General features: G+C 44.4%; 1 protein-coding gene across 1 annotated transcript in view; it reads right to left on the bottom strand.

Moving 5' to 3' along the window:
• Positions 1–18,324, bottom strand: part of LOC309559068 (solute carrier family 15 member 2-like) — a 93,974-nt gene that overhangs the window by 56,402 nt on the left and 19,248 nt on the right. The window contains exons 2-3 of the mRNA XM_082262206.1: positions 6,365–6,420; positions 4,524–4,611 (exon numbers count right to left, since the gene is read on the bottom strand). Of these exons, the coding sequence (XP_082118332.1) occupies positions 4,524–4,611; positions 6,365–6,420 (144 nt within the window). The remainder of the gene's footprint in view (positions 1–4,523; positions 4,612–6,364; positions 6,421–18,324) is intronic.

Genomic DNA, 18,324 nt, shown 5'->3' with positions numbered 1-18,324 from the left:
TTAGGGGTAGGGGATTTGTGCTAGGAGGGGGGATTTGGGGGGGGGAATTTGTGCAGGGAGGGGGAATTTGAAGTGGGGAAGAAGATGTGTACTAGGAGGGGACATTTTAGGGGTAGGGGATTTGTGCAAGGAGGGGGAGAATTTTTTTTTTCAGCAAGTGGGCAGATTTGTACTGGGAGGCGGGGGAATATATGTTTAGGGGGTAAGCATGTATGTGGGCGTTACCTAAAGTGGTCTGCATGCTCAGGAACGCCCACTCCTCCAGACTTGCTCCAGACAGCATTTTGATATTTGCATGACTCCACCCAAGAGCCCGCCCACAAAGTATGAGATCCAATGATGACATCAACCAGGCACATTTAGCATCGCGCATTTTGCAGCAAGAAATAATGGCAACTGCAAGGGCGTTGCGCATTTTGCCGCAATTCTGGAATCTTGCGATTCTCTCTAGAATCGGCTCTAGAGCCGCCCGATTGCTTTTATCAGAAAGTTCTTCCCCGGGTCGTAAAGCAGCAGCTGTGAGCCTGATTTAACCCCTTGCCCTCTGGAAAATTTTCCCGGCCTTCATGACCAGGCCATTTTTTGCTTTTGAGCACTGCTTTCCTTTATCTGACAATTGTGCGGTCATGCGACGCTGTACTCAAACAAAATTTATATCATTTTTTTCCCACAAACAACGCTTTCTTATGGTGGTATTTTTTTTTTTTTTTTTGTTTTTTTGCGCTATAAATGAAAAAAGACCGAAAATTTTGGAAAAAAACAAAACAATATTTTTTACTTTCTGCTATAAAACACATCCAATTAAAAACTGTAAAAAATCTATTTTTTCCATCATTATAGGCCAATTTATATTCTGTTACATATTTTTGGTAAAAAAAAAAAATCCCAATAAGCGTATATTACTAAGTTTGTGCAAAATTTATAGCGTCTACAAACTATGCGATATATACTTGAATTTTTTTTTTTAATTTTTTAATGGTCGCGATCATCGACTTATAGTGGGACTGCGATATTGCGGTGGAAAATCTGACACTCACTGACACTTTTGACACTTTGTTGGAACCAGTGACACTAATATAGTGATGAGTACTAAAAATATGCACTGTCACTGACATTGGCTGGGAAGGGGTTTAGCATCTAGGGCAATCTAAGGGTTAACTGTGTGCCTAGCCAGTGTTTATGTGTACTATGTGCTGCTTTTTCTAAGGGATGTGCAGCACGGCCCCACTGTTGTTCACATAGGCAGAACTCTATTCTGTCTTTCTTCTCACCGATCAGTGGGTGTCGGTGGACATCCATTGGCCGGCACCCGCTCATCGCCTTGCACTTTGTGTAATCACAGCACAGCGGCGGAGGCGGCGGCACAAATGCGTGCCCACTTACCGGAAGTGCCAGATCACGTACTAGGCACAGGCTAGCCGCTTTGCCACCGTATAACGGCAATATGCGGTCGCTAAGTGGTTAACCCATTGATTACAATGCCATTTATAAATGTACCTTTTTTTGATTTTAACCCCTTCCATGCCAATGTCATTAGTACAGTGACAGTGCTTTTTTTTTTAACAATGGTCCCCAAAAAGTGTCACTTAATGTCAGATTTTTTCAGCCGCAATATTGCATTGCTGCTAAAAATTGCTGATCGCCGCCATTACTAGTAAAAAAAATGTAGGTATCGACAGCAAGGTTTGCTCTTGGATACGGAATTGGCTAAAAGGGCGTGTCCAAAGGGTGGTAATAAACAGCGCATACTCAGACTGGTCTGAGGTGGCAAGCGGGGTGCCCCAGGGCTCAGTCCTGGGACCAACCTTGTTCAATTTATTCATAAACAGCATTGAGGACGGGATCAGTAATTCGATATCAGTTTTTGCGGATGACACAAAATTGGGCAGGGCAATAACTGCACAGCATGAAGCAGATATCCTACAGAATGCCCTTGACAAAATAACCGGAGTGGGCAAAGACATGGCAAATGAGGTTTAATGTGGAGAAGTGTAAGGTTTTGCACTTGGGGACTAAAAACATAAAAGCACAATACACTTTAATGGGGGAAGCTTTGGGGGAATCAAAAATGGAGAAGGATCTGGGAGTCTTGGTTGATGATAGATTAGGCAATAGCATGCAATGCCAAGCGGCAGCTGCCAAAGCCGGCAGAATATTATCATGCATAAAGAAAGGGATGGATTCCAGAGATAAGACTATAATCCTTCCACTTTATAAAACTCTGGTCTGACCGCATCTGGAGTATTCTGTCCAGTTCTGGTCGCCAGTCCTCAGGAGGGATGTGTTGGAGCTGGAGAGAGTCCAGAGAAGGGCAACTAAACTAATTAGGGGGTTGGAGGACCTTACCTATGAAGAGCGTCTGCAATCGCTTGATTTATTCTCCCTTGAGAAGAGACGCCTGAGGGGGGACATGATAGCAATTTTTAAATATCTCAATGGGGATCTCAACTTAGAAAAAAAGCTGTTCAGTCGAAGGGATTGCATGAGGACTCGAGGGCATACAATGCGATTAGAGGAGAGGCGTTTTAACCTCCGGCAACGTGGGGGGTTCAATATACTCTTATTGGGGTTTTTTTTTTTACCAAAAAAAAAAATGTAGCAGAATACAAATTGGCCTAAATTGATGAAGATATTAGTTTTTTTTCCTTTCTTTTTTTTTTTTTTGGGGGGGGGGGGTTTATAGCAGAAAGTAAAAAATATATTTGTTTTTCCAAAATGATCGCTTCTTTTTGTTTATAGCGCAAAAAATAGAAACTGCAGAGTCGATCAAAAACCACCAAAAGTAAGCTCTATTTGTGGAGGGAAAAGAGAGACATAAATATATTTTTTTTGGGGGGGGTACAGCGTTACACGATTGCGCAATTGTCAGTTAAATTAAAGCAGTGCCATATCGCAAAAAATTGCCTGGTCATGAAGGGCGGGGTAGCCCTTCGGGAGCTGAAATGGTTAAAGAGCGCCCCCGCCAGATCCTCAGTACACCGAGACCAGGGATCGACCGATTATCGGCAAAGCTGATATATCGGGGGCCGATTTCCAGTTTCCCTGATATATTGGAATCGGACACCAAGGTGACCGATATTGCCGATATTTCAGGAAAATGCTTGTTTCGGAGTGATTCCTGCAGCTAGAGGAATCACCCCGGTACCGGCGTCCATAGCCGACGGTCGGCTGTCTTGCAATGACAACCAATGCGGCTGAGAAGCCGCTCAGCTGTCATTATAAGGAGCAGAAGGGGACGACCCCCCTCCTGCTGCCCTCTGCAGCTCGCCGGGTCTCCCGTCCCACCGGCAACCAGCCTGCACAGCCGCCGAAGACCTCCATGTAAAAACCCGGAAGTGATGTCATGACATCACTTCCGGGTACTGTCTGGCGCCAGATTCAAAAAAATTCCAGCATTCAAAACAGCCAAACTTGGCATTTTGAATGCTTTTAAGGCTTCATTCACATGTCAGCGTATCGATCACGGGCAGAATCACCGCGATTCTGCCCGCTATCCGGAAATCATTGCAAATCGCGGGACGCCTGTGCGTTGCCCGTGATTTGCAATAGCACCCCAAACGCTGTGCGATGTTGCCGCGATTTGCGCCTGCCGAATTGCGGTAGCATGGCGCCCCAAAGAAGCTCTTGTACCTTTTTTGGGCGTCATGCATCCTGCGATTTTTTTTTGCGCGATGTTACCGCGATTCGGCAGGCGCAAATTGCGGCAACATCGCACAGCGTTTGGGGTGCTATTGCAAATCACGGACAATGCACAGGTGTCCCGCAATTTGCAATGATTTCCGGATTGCGGGCAGAATCGTGGTGATTCTGCCCGCGATCGATACGCTGACATGTGAATGAAGCCTAAGTGCAGAGGAGGGGTTTGGGGTCCTCCAGATCCCTCCACGTCAAGTGATAAAAAAAAAAAAAAAATTTAAAAATTAAATGTACGAAAATATCGGCCAATATCGGCCGATACCGATATGCAAAGGCCAAAATATCGGTATCGGCAACGGAAAACCGATATCGGTCGATCACTTACCGAGACCCCATTCATTGCTATGGGCAGTGACATAAATATCAGGGCCACTGGAGGCCAGCTCCCCATAGGAATGAATGCGCAGGATGTAGGGGACCCGGGGAGACCTTTAGCATTTTTATAGTGGATTTGATAAAAAAATCTGATTGGCTGAAACGTGTCATCCTGAGGAGCGCGGTCTTTGTACCCACTTTGCATTGCTTTTAAACTGATTATAATCCAGATTTTTATATTCCTCTTCTACTGCCAGCTTTAAGTTGATAACGGTTTGCCTGCTATTTATCTGTTTATCTCATCTGTTTCGATAGAGAACGTCATCCAGCGGCTGCGCCCCGTCCCTATTATGGCCAATGACAGCAATAAAAGTTAAAGTGATATCCAAGGTCAGGGCTAATTGAGGCTTAGCTGGCATTCCCCGGGTACTTTGGACCGCGTCCATCTGTGCATCTACGCGGCAAAGATTGTCAATCAGATGTGAGTGGCGTTATCAGCCGGCTGCACTCACCTTTCATTCCATAGTAGGAGAATCTCTCGCAGAACTCGTTGACGATGATGAACATAATACTCAGCGGGTAGTTGGTTCCACATATTCGCTGCAGGAGAGAACGCACCAGAGTTAGCGCTTATCAGGGGAAGTCTGTAAAGCATTTCCTAATACACACTATATTACCAAAAGTATTGGGACGCCAGCCTTTACACACACATGAACTTTAATGACATTCCAGTCTTAGTCCGTAGGGTTCAATGTTGAGTTGGCCCACCCTTTGCAGCTATAACAGCTTCAACTCTTCTGGGAAGGCTGTCCACAAGGTTTAGGAGTGTCTATGGGAATGTTTCACCATTCTTCCAGAAGCGCATTTGTGAGGTCAGGCACTGATGTTGGATGAGAAGGCCTGGCTCACAGTCTCCGCTCTAATTCATCCCAAAGGTGTTCTATCAGGTTGAGGTCAGGACTCCCCAAACTCGCTCATCCATGTCTTTTTGGACCTTGCTTTGTGCACTGGTCCAAATAATTTGGTGGGGGGGGGGGGGGGATTATGGTGTGGGGTTGTTTTTCCCTTAGTTCCAGTGAAGGGAACTATTAAGGCATTGCATACCAAGACATTTTGGACAATTTCATGCTCCCAACTTTGTGGGAGGAGTTTGGGGATGGCCCCTTCCTGTTCCAACATGACTGCGCACCAGTGCACAAAGCAAGGTCCATAAAGACATGGATGAGCGAGTTTGGGGTGGAGGAACCCTGGTTGAGAAGGGTTGCTCTATAGACATACATATGGTGAAGCAGGACTCTCCATAGTAATTCATGTGGTGGAGCAGGACTCTCTATAGTAATAGATGTGGTGGAGAAGGACTCTATAGTAATAGATGTGGTGGAGAAGGACTCTCTATAGTAATAGATGTGGTGGAGAAGGACTCTCTATAGTAATAGATGTGGTGGAGAAGGATTCTCTATAGTAATAGGTGTGGTGGAGAAGAACTCTATAGTAATAGATGTGGTGGAGAAGGACTCTCTATAGTAATATATATGGTGGAGAAGGACTCTCTATAGTAATAGATGTGGTGGAGAAGGACTCTCTATAGTAATAGATGTGGTGGAGAAGGATTCTCTATAGTAATAGATGTGGTGGAGAAGAACTCTATAGTAATAGATGTGGTGGAGAAGGATTCTCGATAGTAATATATATGGTGGAGAAGGACTCTTTATAGTAATAGATGTGGCGGAGAAGGACTCTCTATAGTAATAGATGTGGTGGAGAAGGATTCTCTATAGTAATAGATGTGGTGGAGAAAGACTCTCTATAGTAATAGATGTGGTGGAGAAGGATTCTCTATAATAATACATGTGGTGGAGAAGGACTCTCTATAGTAATAGATGTGGCGGAGAAGGACTCTCTATAGTAACAGATGTGGTGGAGCAAGACTCTCTATAGTAATAGATGTGGTGGAGAAGGATTCTTTATAGTAATAGATGTGGTGGAGAAGGACTCTCTATAGTAATACATGTGGTGGAGAAGGACTCTATGCTAATAGATGTGGTGGAGAAGGATTCTCCATAGTAATAGATGTGGTGGGGAAGGACTCTCTGGAGTAACAGGCATAGCGGAGCAGTACTCCCTGCGTTGGGTTAAGCTGTAACTGTAGTCGGTGTAAGACTCGCTCTGCAGGTTTGTTACCAGAATCTCTTGTGAAATCCTCACAACAGAAACACATAAACTCCGATCTTACATGATCTCAGGCTGATGTCCCTCTCGGGTTCAGAACTTTGGACATCTGACTGGATGACAGCCCGTCCATCCCGGTGAGCTTTTGGCAAGAAAACGATTAAGTGACTGTAGGACAACTTACCGGTACTTTCTTGGTCGGAACCGAATCTCTGGAGAAGAACTTTGCGACCCCGGACCCTGAGGAGGAGAAAAGATACGGGTCATCTCATGATGTCAGAGTCCTGGAGTCTCTGTGTTTTCCTATTTCAGCCCCCCCCCCATTCTCTGCCCCCGACTCCTCTGCAATTAATTGAAATGTCCCTGATACTCTAATCACAGAGGACCACTGTGCCTGGACAGGTTGGACACTGCAGGGGACCCACAGCTGGGACTCAGGATGGAGAAGCACGAGGGTATCCCCAAGACATAAAACTGATGAGAAAATCGGATGAAAAATGCCACTTTCTAAGCGATCGTCCGTTAATCTGATCGTTAGTACACAGTTTTCGAGAGCCGATCATGATAATTCATTCAAAATTATTAGAAGGGACAAACACTCATTTTTTTTTTCATGTACGATACCAGAACTAACTATTGCATTTAACCCCTTTGCGGCTAATGGTAAAACAAATGTTAATGCCTAAGCACAATTTTGCAACTTTGACATGTGTTAGTAAAACTGTACATATCATCACAACTACTTTCTGCATCCAGGTGGATTATACCACATTTTATTTAGGACAAATTGTGCTTTCATTTGGTGGGGATAATGGATATGTCCTGATTTTTTTTTTATTATCAAAGGAACTGGCCTACATTGTAAAAAAAAAATATATATATATATATATATATATATATATATTTTTTTTTTTAATTTTGCTATATATTTCTTGTTACTACCATAACCTACCACCAAAGAACATCCCAAAATACATTCTCCTGCTCCTGACAATCACAGCGATACCACATATATGTATGTTAGTTGTTGTTTGTACCCGTAGTACAGCCTGGAAACAATAGTGAGCTCTTTTTTTTATTTTTTTTTTTATTATCCTACCAAAAACACGCTGACACTAAATGCCACGGATACCAATTTAAAAAAAAAAAAAAAAAAAAAAATTCTGCCCAAAATATACTGATCATGACCCCTGACTCTGACCTTTGACCCTTACTTGACCCAAGCACTGACCTAGATTAAACCTTGATCTAGGCATTTTTTTCTTTTTTATTATTATTATTATTATTAATATTATTATTATTATTTATTTATTTTTTTACACACAGCTGTTTGTTTTTTCTCTCTCTGCAAGGAGAGAGGGAGAGATACAATGTATCTTTCCTCTCCATTTACATTTACAGAGAGAAAAAAGGGCAGACTTCACAGTGACTGATCACTGTGATAGCCAATCAGAGGCTATCACAGTGATCAGGTGACCCAGAAATGGGAGAGTCGGGTCCTGATCGTTAGTACAGGACCTGGGGCTCCCACTGAGGCCGCAGTCTCTGCGCTAGAAGTGCGCTGTGCGGCACAGAACAGCCCTTTCTAGGAGGGGGAGATTTGATTTTCTCTGCTGCAGTCCTGTAAGATCCCATTCACACTAATACGACTTGTCAGGCGACTGACAAGTCGCGGTCCGTCGCGGTCCTATTGTGTGGTACAGGAACCGTTCTAATAGGAGGGACACAAGTCGCTCCGACTTAGGAAAAAGGGTCCTGTACTACTTTGGGGCGACCTGGAGCGACTTGCATAGACATTCATTCTGTGAAGTCCGTGCAAGTTGCGCCGAAGTCGCTGCACACGACTTCACAGGTCACCCCCGAAGTCGTGCCGCGTTGGTGTGAACTGACACTAACGCTTACAGGTCTTGGCCCCTCCCCTAGCCTGCAACTGGACAGTGAAAGGAGAAGCAGTAGACCGATGAGCTCATCTCTCTGTCACAATGCTCTGCTCTCCTATCAGCATCCTCCTTGCACTGCAGCACAACTGATTGGCTCCTTTTGCTGCTTCTCACTCTCCCAGTCTGAGCTGGGCTGTACAGAGACTGATAATTCTGATACTTACACTGCTTGCATAAAAAAAAAGACATTTAATGTATTAATGAATAGAGAGTGACATCAATTTGCGCCCTTTTATATCTGCCCAGAGTTTTGTTTTAACAAACATGGCTAACAGAAAAAATCCAGCATTGCAGATGATTTTTTCTGATTGGAGAGACAGGGTAGTGACATCACGATCAGTGACGGCTGGTGCTAAACTTTTTGGGGTGGCGGCAAACAAACCCCCTCTCCCCCTTCACTAGTAGTACAAGTGGCTTTTTCAAGCCAATTGGAGCCTCAGGCTCTAATTATGTGCTTGGGGGGGAAAAAAAAAAGACCTAATAGAATGGCAATAGTCTGGCGCCCCAGGCATGCAAACTGGGGGGGTTGGGCTACAAACTAGAGGGGCGGTGCCCCTGCGCCCCCCAATGGAGCAGTAGCTCCTGATCACGATCTCCACCTTCTCCAATCAGAGAACTCTTTGCATTCAAGGAGGAAATGGAAAGGGCTCTCTGAATGGTGCCTATGCTGAGAGAGTGACCCCCTGTGTTCTGTAAGCAGCTGGGCAGCCACTCGGCACAGCACCCGGAAGACAGCAAAGATCACATGAATAGAGGTGCCTACTATAGTGGTTTCCAGCTTCCACAGGGACGGAATATGTATACAGTAAAATAAAATGGTAACAAAATAAAACAACAAATATAAAAAGTTATACAGGCAGCTAGGTTCCAAAAACGGAGAATGTGGGGTAAGGAGGAGGGGGTATCTATCCCTTAAAAGGTAATAGAAGATCCACAGTCAGACAGTTGGGGAGTTGGGACAATACGATACCACAAAATGTAAACAGGAAAAAAGAAAAAGAGGAAAAAATAATATCAATATATATTTAAAAAATTACAAATTTTTATTCAACTAAAAGTTAAGACACCTCAAATGAGGAACCATTAATCAGTAAACATTTAAAACAGTTCGATCACATGGGGTACCAAAATGACACAGATACACAGGGTGAACCCTAATGCATGGGAGATGATACTGAAATTGGTGGACACATAGTCACCGACGCGTTTCAACATAAGTCTTCTTCTGGGGGGTAAGAATGTCCACTTATCGGAAATGTCTAAAACAAATATAAAGAATAACTATACAGACATAAAAGCAATAGAATCAAGAGATTAAACGAGGTACATTTAGGGCCTTGTACCTTGTTTAATCTTTTGATTCTATTGCATATATATATATATGTATAGTTACAGCCGCACACTGCACACTCTTCATTAGTGTTCATTTATTGTGGAAATGGGCAAAAATAGTTTTTTTGCCGGAGATCAGCTTTAAATTTATGTTTTGGAATTGCGGCATGATCCCTGGTCACCTAATCTGGCATTCTGTACACAGATGATATATATAAATATATATATATATTTATATACTGTATATATTATATGTATGTATATATAGACACTACGCCACCTCCTAATAAAGATTAGGACATATTATGTAAGTTCTTTCATGGTGAGTATCGCCGCAGTAGGTGTGGTGCAGATAATAACATCACTATTTATATCTTCATAGGCTGGAAATTATGTCATATAAAGAACACATTGATGTTACTCTTTTACTTCACAAAATTTTGAATGTCCTGACCAGTAGTTCCCATCCCGGTGGCATTGTCCTGCATCATCCCTCAGCCTGCTTTGTATATTTCTCAGGCACTGGTGGGGGAGGGGGGGGCATGTATCTGAGTCCTTCAGCTTAAGGGCCCTTCCCGCTGCCTGGCAAATTTTATTTTAGACAAGAAGATTGCTCCAGGAGAATGGAGACTTTGTTGCAGAGGGACAATCTGTCAGGGAAGTCCCTACTCTACAGTTCAGTGGATCCAGAAAAGCCCCTCATAATGGGCACAGCAGGTGTACAGACCCAGGAACTCAGCACAGGGATGGTGGGAACCCCTCATAATGGGCACAGCAGGCAGGTGTACAGACCCGGGAACCCAGCACAGGGATGGTGGAAACCCCATATAATGGGCACAGCAGGTGTACAGACCCGGGAACTCAGCACAGGGATGGTGGGAACCCCTCATAATGGGCACAGCAGGTGTACAGACCCGGGAACCCAGCACAGGGATGGTGGGAACCCCTCATAATGGGCACAGCAGGTGTACAGACCAGATATCTCAGCAGAATAAATCCCAAATGATATGAAACCTCTAGGTGGAGTGATTCCTTATACTTGCACATATTATAGAAAAATAAAGCTATTATGGGATGGTATGGATGGGGGTGTCACATTTATGGGTTCTGTTGATTCCTGTGCGGCGGAATCTCGCGCGGTGACAGGTGGGGGCTCCGCGTATTCCCGACTTGTCTGAGCACAGTATGGGGGGAAAAACAAATTCCCACCTTATACAGGTGACAATCACAGCCGGAGATTATTCCTCTGGCAGACGGCTGATCTTTATTGTGCAACATCCTCTAGAGAAACCCACAAATCTTCCCTGGACAGGGGTGAATGTGATCACCCCGGGGTCATGACTATGAGAAAGTGGGGGGCAGAGGGGTCTTTGTGCTGCGTATCTACCATGAACCTTTAGTGATCAGAGGGACCCCTACAATGGAGACCCCCCAACATCTGCTGCTTTGTTTATCCTAACTCAGAGATCTGATGAGCACAATAAAGCAATGGGGTTGATTTACTAAATGATTGGAGATTGTTTACTAAGCTTAAGGAATAAGGTGACGCTGTGTTCACTTCAATCATCTGATAATGTGCAATCAGATTTTATTAAAATGAAATATAAAGATGATGAAAAGTGCTTTAAATAACCTGAAAATTGTATCATTGCTTTCAGGGTGCGGAAAAATGGATGCATCTGGTTACATTTGCATTCTATATTGTGTAATATAATAATGATAATAATAGTAATACATCTGGTTACCTTTGTTTCTTATATTCAATGTAATAAAAAAAAGAAGTGATACATTTGTATTCTATATTATATAATATAATAATGATAATAATAGTAATACATCTGTTCATTATATTCAATGTATTAAAAAAAAAAAAGAAGTGATACATTTGTATTCTATATTGTGTAATATAATAAATAATTAAAAAGAATAATAATAATATAAAAAAAAGTGATTCATCTGGTTACATTTGCATTCTATATTATATAATATAATAATGATAATAATAGTAATACATCTGGTTGCATGTGTTCCTTATATTCAATGTAATAAAAAAAAAAAAGAAATGATACATTTGTATTCTATATTGTGTAATATAATAATTTCAAAAAAATAATATTAAAAAAAAGTGATTCATCTGGTTACATTTGTTGCTTATATTCAATGTAATAATAATAGAATTGATACATTTGTATAATATATTGTGCAATAAAATAATAAAAAATTATAATAATAAAAGTGATTCATCTGGTTACATTTGTTTCTTATATTCAATGTAATAATAATAGAAGTGATACACTTGTATTATATATTATGTAATATAATAAATAAATAAAATAATAATAATAATAATAATAATAAAAGTGATACATCTGGTTACATTTGTTATTTATATTCAATGTAATAATAATAGAAGGGATACATTTGAAGGAAATATTTTGTTTTGCACTTTTTGTTTTGTATCCCATTCGTTCCAAATCTTTAAATACTTGATCTGTGATTGCAGAGCGGCGACATAAGAGGCAGATTGGAATAATCTGCGGATAAATGAGGAATTGTTCTCTGTGAAGAATTATCAGCTGGAAGCCACATGATGTTCTCGTGATTCTTATGTTACAAATGATCAGAACAGCTTTTTATGGGCCTTATGGAAAGCTGCGTGGGTGTATGAACCTCTATGGAAAGCAAGGCGCCCTCCAGCAATTAAGAAGTCATTCAAGTCGGTGACACGCTGACCAGCACGCGGCGCAAATTATTTATTCTGTCTTATCGTTTTTAGTTGTAAAGTTGGCGTCTTTCCACTCTCCACTCAAACTACAGAGAGGTGCCTGTTTGTATATTAGCACCCCAAACTTAGGGCCCCTGGATACTTAAAAAGTAACTTACTCCACCCCTCTTATAGAGGTTGTAAACCCCCCTTAATGACTTTTGCCTAATGGTAAGTCTATAATAAGGCTTACCTATAGGTACTGTAAATATCTCCTAAACTTGCACCGTTTAGGAGATATTTACATTGCATGCAGCCGATGACCACCCATGCCGTTCCTTCAGAGCCCATGTGCGGGAGTGATGTCATCGTGCCTCCAGCCAATCAGATGGCCTGAGGACGCGAAGCAGGAAGAAGGACGGCCGAACATGTCGGCCGTCACAGCGGGGAGCGGGCGGCACTGCTGGGCTTCGTCCTAAGGTAAGTATTTCATAATGAGATTATTCCTGAGGTTTACAACCTCTTTAACCACTTCCCGCCCGCCCTATTACAAAATGACGGCGGGAATGTGGTTGTGTTATCCTGACCAGACGTCATATGACGGCGGCAGGATAACACAGCTCTGGGCACCCCCCGGGGGCGCGCAGAGCGGCGATCGGTGATGCGAGGTGTCAGTCTGACACCCTGCATCTCCGATCTCGGTAAAGAGCCTCTGACGGAGGCTCTTTACCATGTGATCAGCCGTGTCCAATCACGGCTGGTCACATAGTAAATAGGAACAGCCGTTGATCGGCTTTCCTTAGTTCGTGCCTGACAGGCACGAGTAAAGGAGCGCCGATCGGCGGCTCCCCTGACAGGGGGGGGGGGGGCGGCACTGGTAATCAGATCATTGATTACCAGTGCAGACCCTCGGGGGGGGGATGCCACTAGATCCACCAGGGATGCCCACCCATGACCCCAGGGATGCCCACTATGACCTCAGGGATGCCCACTATGACCCCAGGGATGCCACTATGGCCACCAGGGATGGCAATCAGGGCTCAGGGAGCCCCCCATTGCCCTCCCCATCAGTGCTGCCCACCAGTGCCCTCCCTGTCAGTGCTGCCCACAAGTGCCCATCATTGCCATCCTTTAGTGTCGCCCACCAGTGCCCATTATTGCCCACCAGTGCCGCCTATCAGTGCCCATTAGTGCCCATCAGTGCCGCCCGTCAGTGCCGATCAGTGCCGCCCATCAGTGCCCATCAGTGCCCACCAGTGCCGCCTATCAGTGCCACCTATCAGTGCCCATCAGTGCCACCTATCAGTGCCCATCAATGCCGCCTATCAGTGCCTAGCAGTGCCGCCTATCAGTGCCCACCAATGCTGCATATCTGTGCTACCTATCAGTGCCACATATCAGTGCCTATCAGTGCCGCCTATCAGTGCCACCCCATCAGTGCCACCCCATCAGTGCCACCCCATCAGTGCCTCCTCATCAGTGCCTGTCAGTGCAGTCTCATCAGTGCTCATCAGTGCAGGAAAAAACTTATTTATTTACAAAATTGTATAACATAAACAAAAAAACTTTTTTTTTTTTCAAACTTTTCAGTCTTTTTTTATTTGTTTAGCAAAAAGGAAAAAACACAGAGGTGATCAAATACCACCAAAAGAAAGCTCTATTTGTGGGGGGAAAATGACATAAATTTGGTGTAGGTACAGTGTTGCATGACCACGCAATTGTCATTCAAAATGCAACAGCGCTAAAAGGGGAAAATTGGCCTGGGCAGGAAGGGAGGGAAGTGCCCAGTATTAAAGTGGTTAAAGAGTTATTAAATACCAGGAATGCATAGCACAGTACATAGTAAGTACAGAGTTCAGTGGGGGTTACACCCAGTGCAGAGGTCAGAGTTGCACTACATGCAGAGTTTAGGGGTGCACTACGCATATAGTGCAGAATTCAGGGATGCACTACTCACAGAATTTAGACCCCAGCCTTCTTCCACAGCTGCTTACCTTTGCATCCCCCATCCACATCTAACCTTCACCCCTCTTCTTTTCTAGTACCTCCCTGCACACTGTAGGTGGCTCCGCCTCTCTCATTTGCAGGGAGATTATCCAATGGGTGTGTCAGCATCCGCACTGCACCCCAGGCACCTGCATCTCCCTTGTCCCCATCCAGCACTCAGTGAGAGCCACTTAGGAGATCAGATCTGTGGGAGCCGTTGGGAGACAAGCTGTCACTTGTAAACACAGAAGTCAGACTTCTGTGTTTACAAGTAATAGTGTTGAGCAGGGAGAAGAAGGCCTGAGCCAGAGGTGGTGGAACTGAGTTCCACCAAGTTTCAGCTGAAAAAAAGCCCTGGCTGTAACTGTTCAGAACACATGGCAGTGCACAGGCTGTATTTGACCTACTTTGCATTGTAATTGGACTCAGCATGGCCGGGATTAGGGGGTGCTGGGTTGGGCTGTGCCCCCCACACAGATTTTAGTTGCACCCCCCCATACTGCCCTGCTGACCTTCTATGCTTTTCCCTACTGACCTCCTGTCCTCTGCCCTACTGACCCCTGTCCTCTTCCCTACTGACCCCTGTCCTCTGCCTTACTAACCCTTGCCCTGCTGACCCATCTTCTGCCCTGTTGACCCCTTTCCTCTGCCCTGCTGACCACTGTCCTCTGCCCAGCTTACCCCTGTCTTTTGTCCTACTGACCCCTGTCCTCTGCCCTGCTGACCCCTATCCTCTTTCCTGCTGATCCCTGTCTTCTGCCATACTGACCCCTGTCCTCCTGCCCTGCTGACCCCTGCTTTCTGCCCTACTGACCCCTGTCCTCTGCCCTACTAATTATTGTCTTCTGTCTTGCTGATCCCTGTTCTCTGGCCTGCTGCCCCCTGTACACTGCCCTACTGATTCCAGTACGCTCCCTGGCTGACCCACTGTACACTGCCCTACTGACACCCTGTATGCTGCCCTCCTGACCTCCCATTCTCTGCCTCCTGACCTTTTTTACCCCCCACATCTGGGGGCTAGTTCTAGCTCTGAAACTCAACATGTCTTATTGAGGTGCATGGGAACGGCAGGCAAAGCAGTTCTTACACAACCTCTTCGTGTCAACTGTCAACAGTTCAATGCAGCTGCATGCGCTCACATGAAAAATGCAGAGTTTGGAGAGAACGTCTATCGACGCGAACCCTAATGCTTGTATTCAATAAAAAACTCATACCGGTGTTAATTATTGTTTTTTTATAAGTGCTCAGGGTTCAGCTTTAAGAGCAAAGTCAGAGAACTCTTCCAGGAAGGAGGGGTTGGTCTTACAGGTAATTATATACACCAATGTTATTATGTGGCACTAATCCTGCAATTACTTAATGCAGATTAGAACATCAGGTTTCAAACAGCTGACTAAGCAGAAAGATCAATCAGCTCAGCTTTACTGCAAGGCAGAAGGGGCGTGGGGACATTTTATGTTCAGTTTTAGATGGAGTGTCATTTCTCTGCATGTAGATTGAGCAGAGAGCTGCAATGAAGACCCCCAGCACTCTGTAACCCCATATAATGCTTTTATGGCAGTCCCCTCTAAAGGGCCACCCTGCCTCAAATTGAATGATAAATGAAGGAGCTTACACTCTAATAACCCCCGCAGTCACACACTATTGTTGTCATACATTTATATAGCTCTGACATATACCGCAGTGCTGTACAGAGATCACTGAGCCAATCACATCAGTCTCTGTACCAGAGGAGCTTACACTCTAATGTCACACAGGCAGCCTGGAAGTAAAATAATAATAGCTATTGAGAATGTGGCAACGGCAATTTTCATTCTCTTTCAGAATTTTGGTGGCTACTGGTATCTGACACTCCCAGCCTGCAGCCCCTGGATTCCAGGCTCCCACAACACCTGTCAGCAGTCTCTGACCATCTCATGTATGATGTCTGCAGTCTCTGACCATTTACAGTAGTATGTCTGCAGTCTCTGATCATCTCCTGTATGTCTGCTGTCTCTGACCATCTTCTATAGTATGTCTGCAGTCTCTGACCATCTCCTGTATGATGTGTGCTGTCTCTGACCATCTTCTATAGTATGTCTGCAGTCTCTGACCATCTTCTATAGTATGCAAGCAGTCTCTGACCATCTTCTATAGTATGTCAGTAGTCTCTGACCATTTACTGTATGATTTCTGCGGGCTCTGACCATCTCCTGTATGATGTCTGCAGTCTCTGACCATCTACTGTAGTATATCTGCAGTCTCTGTCCATCTTCTGTAGTATATCTGCAGTCTCTGACCATCTTCTGTAGTATGTCTGCAGTCTCTGACCATCTCCAGTAGTATGTCTTCAGTCTCTGACCCTCTCCTGTACCATGTCTGCAGTCTCTGACCATCTCCTGTATGATGTCTGCAGTCTCTGACCATCTACTGTAGTATATCTGCAGTCTCTGTCCATCTTCTGTAGTATATCTGCAGTCTCTGACCATCTTCTGTAGTATGTCTGCAGTCTTTGACCATCTCCAGTAGTATGTCTTCAGTCTCTTACTATCTCCTGTAGCATGTATGTAGTCTCTGACTGTCTCTTGTAGTACGTCTGCAGTCTCTGACCATCTCCTGTAGTATGTCTGCAGTCTCTGACCATCTCCTGTAGTATATCTGCAGTCTCTGACCATCTTCTTTAGTGTGTGTGTCTGCAGTCTCTGACCATCTTCTGTAGTATATCTGCAGTCTCTGACCATTTTCTGTCCTATATCTGCTGTCTCTGACCATCTTCTGTAGTATGTCTGCAGTCTCTGACCATCTCCAGTAGTATGTCTTCAGTCTCTGACTATCTCCTGTAGCATGTCTGTAGTCTCTAACTGTATCTTGTAGTATGTTTGCAGTCTCTGACTGTCTCCTGTAGTATGTCTGCAGTCTCTGACCATCTCCTGTATGATGTCTGCAGTCTCTGACCATCTTCTGTAGTATATCTGCAGTCTCTGGCCATTTTCTGTCCTATATCTGCTGTCTCTGACCATCTTCTGTAGTATGTCTGCAGTCTCTGACCATCTCCAGTAGTATGTCTTCAGTCTCTGACTATCTCCTGTAGCATGTCTGTAGTCTCTAACTGTATCTTGTAGTATGTTTGCAGTCTCTGACTGTCTCTTGTAGTATGTCTGCAGTCTCTGACCATCTCCTGTATGATGTCTGCAGTCTCTGACCATCTTCTGTAGTATATCTGCAGTCTCTGACCATTTTCTGTCCTATATCTGCTGTCTCTGACCATCTTCTGTAGTATGTCTGCAGTCTCTGGCCATCTCCAGTAGTATGTCTTCAGTCTCTGACTATCTCCTGTAGCATGTCTGTAGTCTCTAACTGTATCTTGTAGTATGTTTGCAGTCTCTGACCATCTCCTGTAGTATGCCTGCAGTCTCTGACCATCTCCTGTAGTATGTTTCTCACAGTTATCTGTAACGTTACATTTACAAAATCTTATGTGTGGCCCTATGGTGCTTGCAGATGGGGGCCCCTTGCTGCCTATAAGTTGACAAGCTCAGCTTTATACACTGTAGTTTTATACATTTAGCTCTGGCAGTAATTCTGCATCCAGCGGCCCTCAGAGTTCCACAAGTTCCCTTGCAGCGCTGGTGTCCTTGTCTCAGCGCCAGGCCGTGGTAGAAGAAATACAAAACTCTCTGATTTATCACAGCTGACATCTCTGCCGTACGTTTTTTTCTCTGAGAAAATATGGAAATTGACTCCAGCGTGTCACTTTCTGTTTGTTCCGCTTCGATTGCTCGAATCTTCCTTCAAATATTTCAGCCTTAGATAAAAAGTGACACGTCCTCCCTTTGAAATAAAATGCTGCAAAATCAAAAGGACTTTGAATACGGCCCGCACCTCTCACACGCGCCTCAATTTGTCTGAAAAAAGGCCGCAACGCTTTATTCAAAACTTCAAAAGACAAAAAACTCGACAAGCTGGGAGGCTATGGGGGGGGGGGGGGGGGTAGACTACCTACAAAAAAGCATCAGGATACACAGCAGTTCTATTATTACAGAAGGCAAATCTTTTTAGGTGAGTTTGCTGGCCGCTGGCATGGGCGGAGCTTGAGGGGTCGCAATGCTGACCCCGCCCATGCTCCAAGCGGGCCCCTGTAGCCTCTCTGTCACATCTTTCTCTTGCCGCATCACCCTGCGTAAATAATAAGTATATTCAGAG

Source organism: Pelophylax lessonae, assembly GCF_965119305.1.
Source record: "Pelophylax lessonae genome assembly, chromosome: 6".
Taxonomy (NCBI): domain Eukaryota; kingdom Metazoa; phylum Chordata; class Amphibia; order Anura; family Ranidae; genus Pelophylax; species Pelophylax lessonae.
The sequence above is the reverse complement of the archived record's forward strand: the minus strand, read 5'-3'. Positions and strand labels throughout refer to the sequence as shown.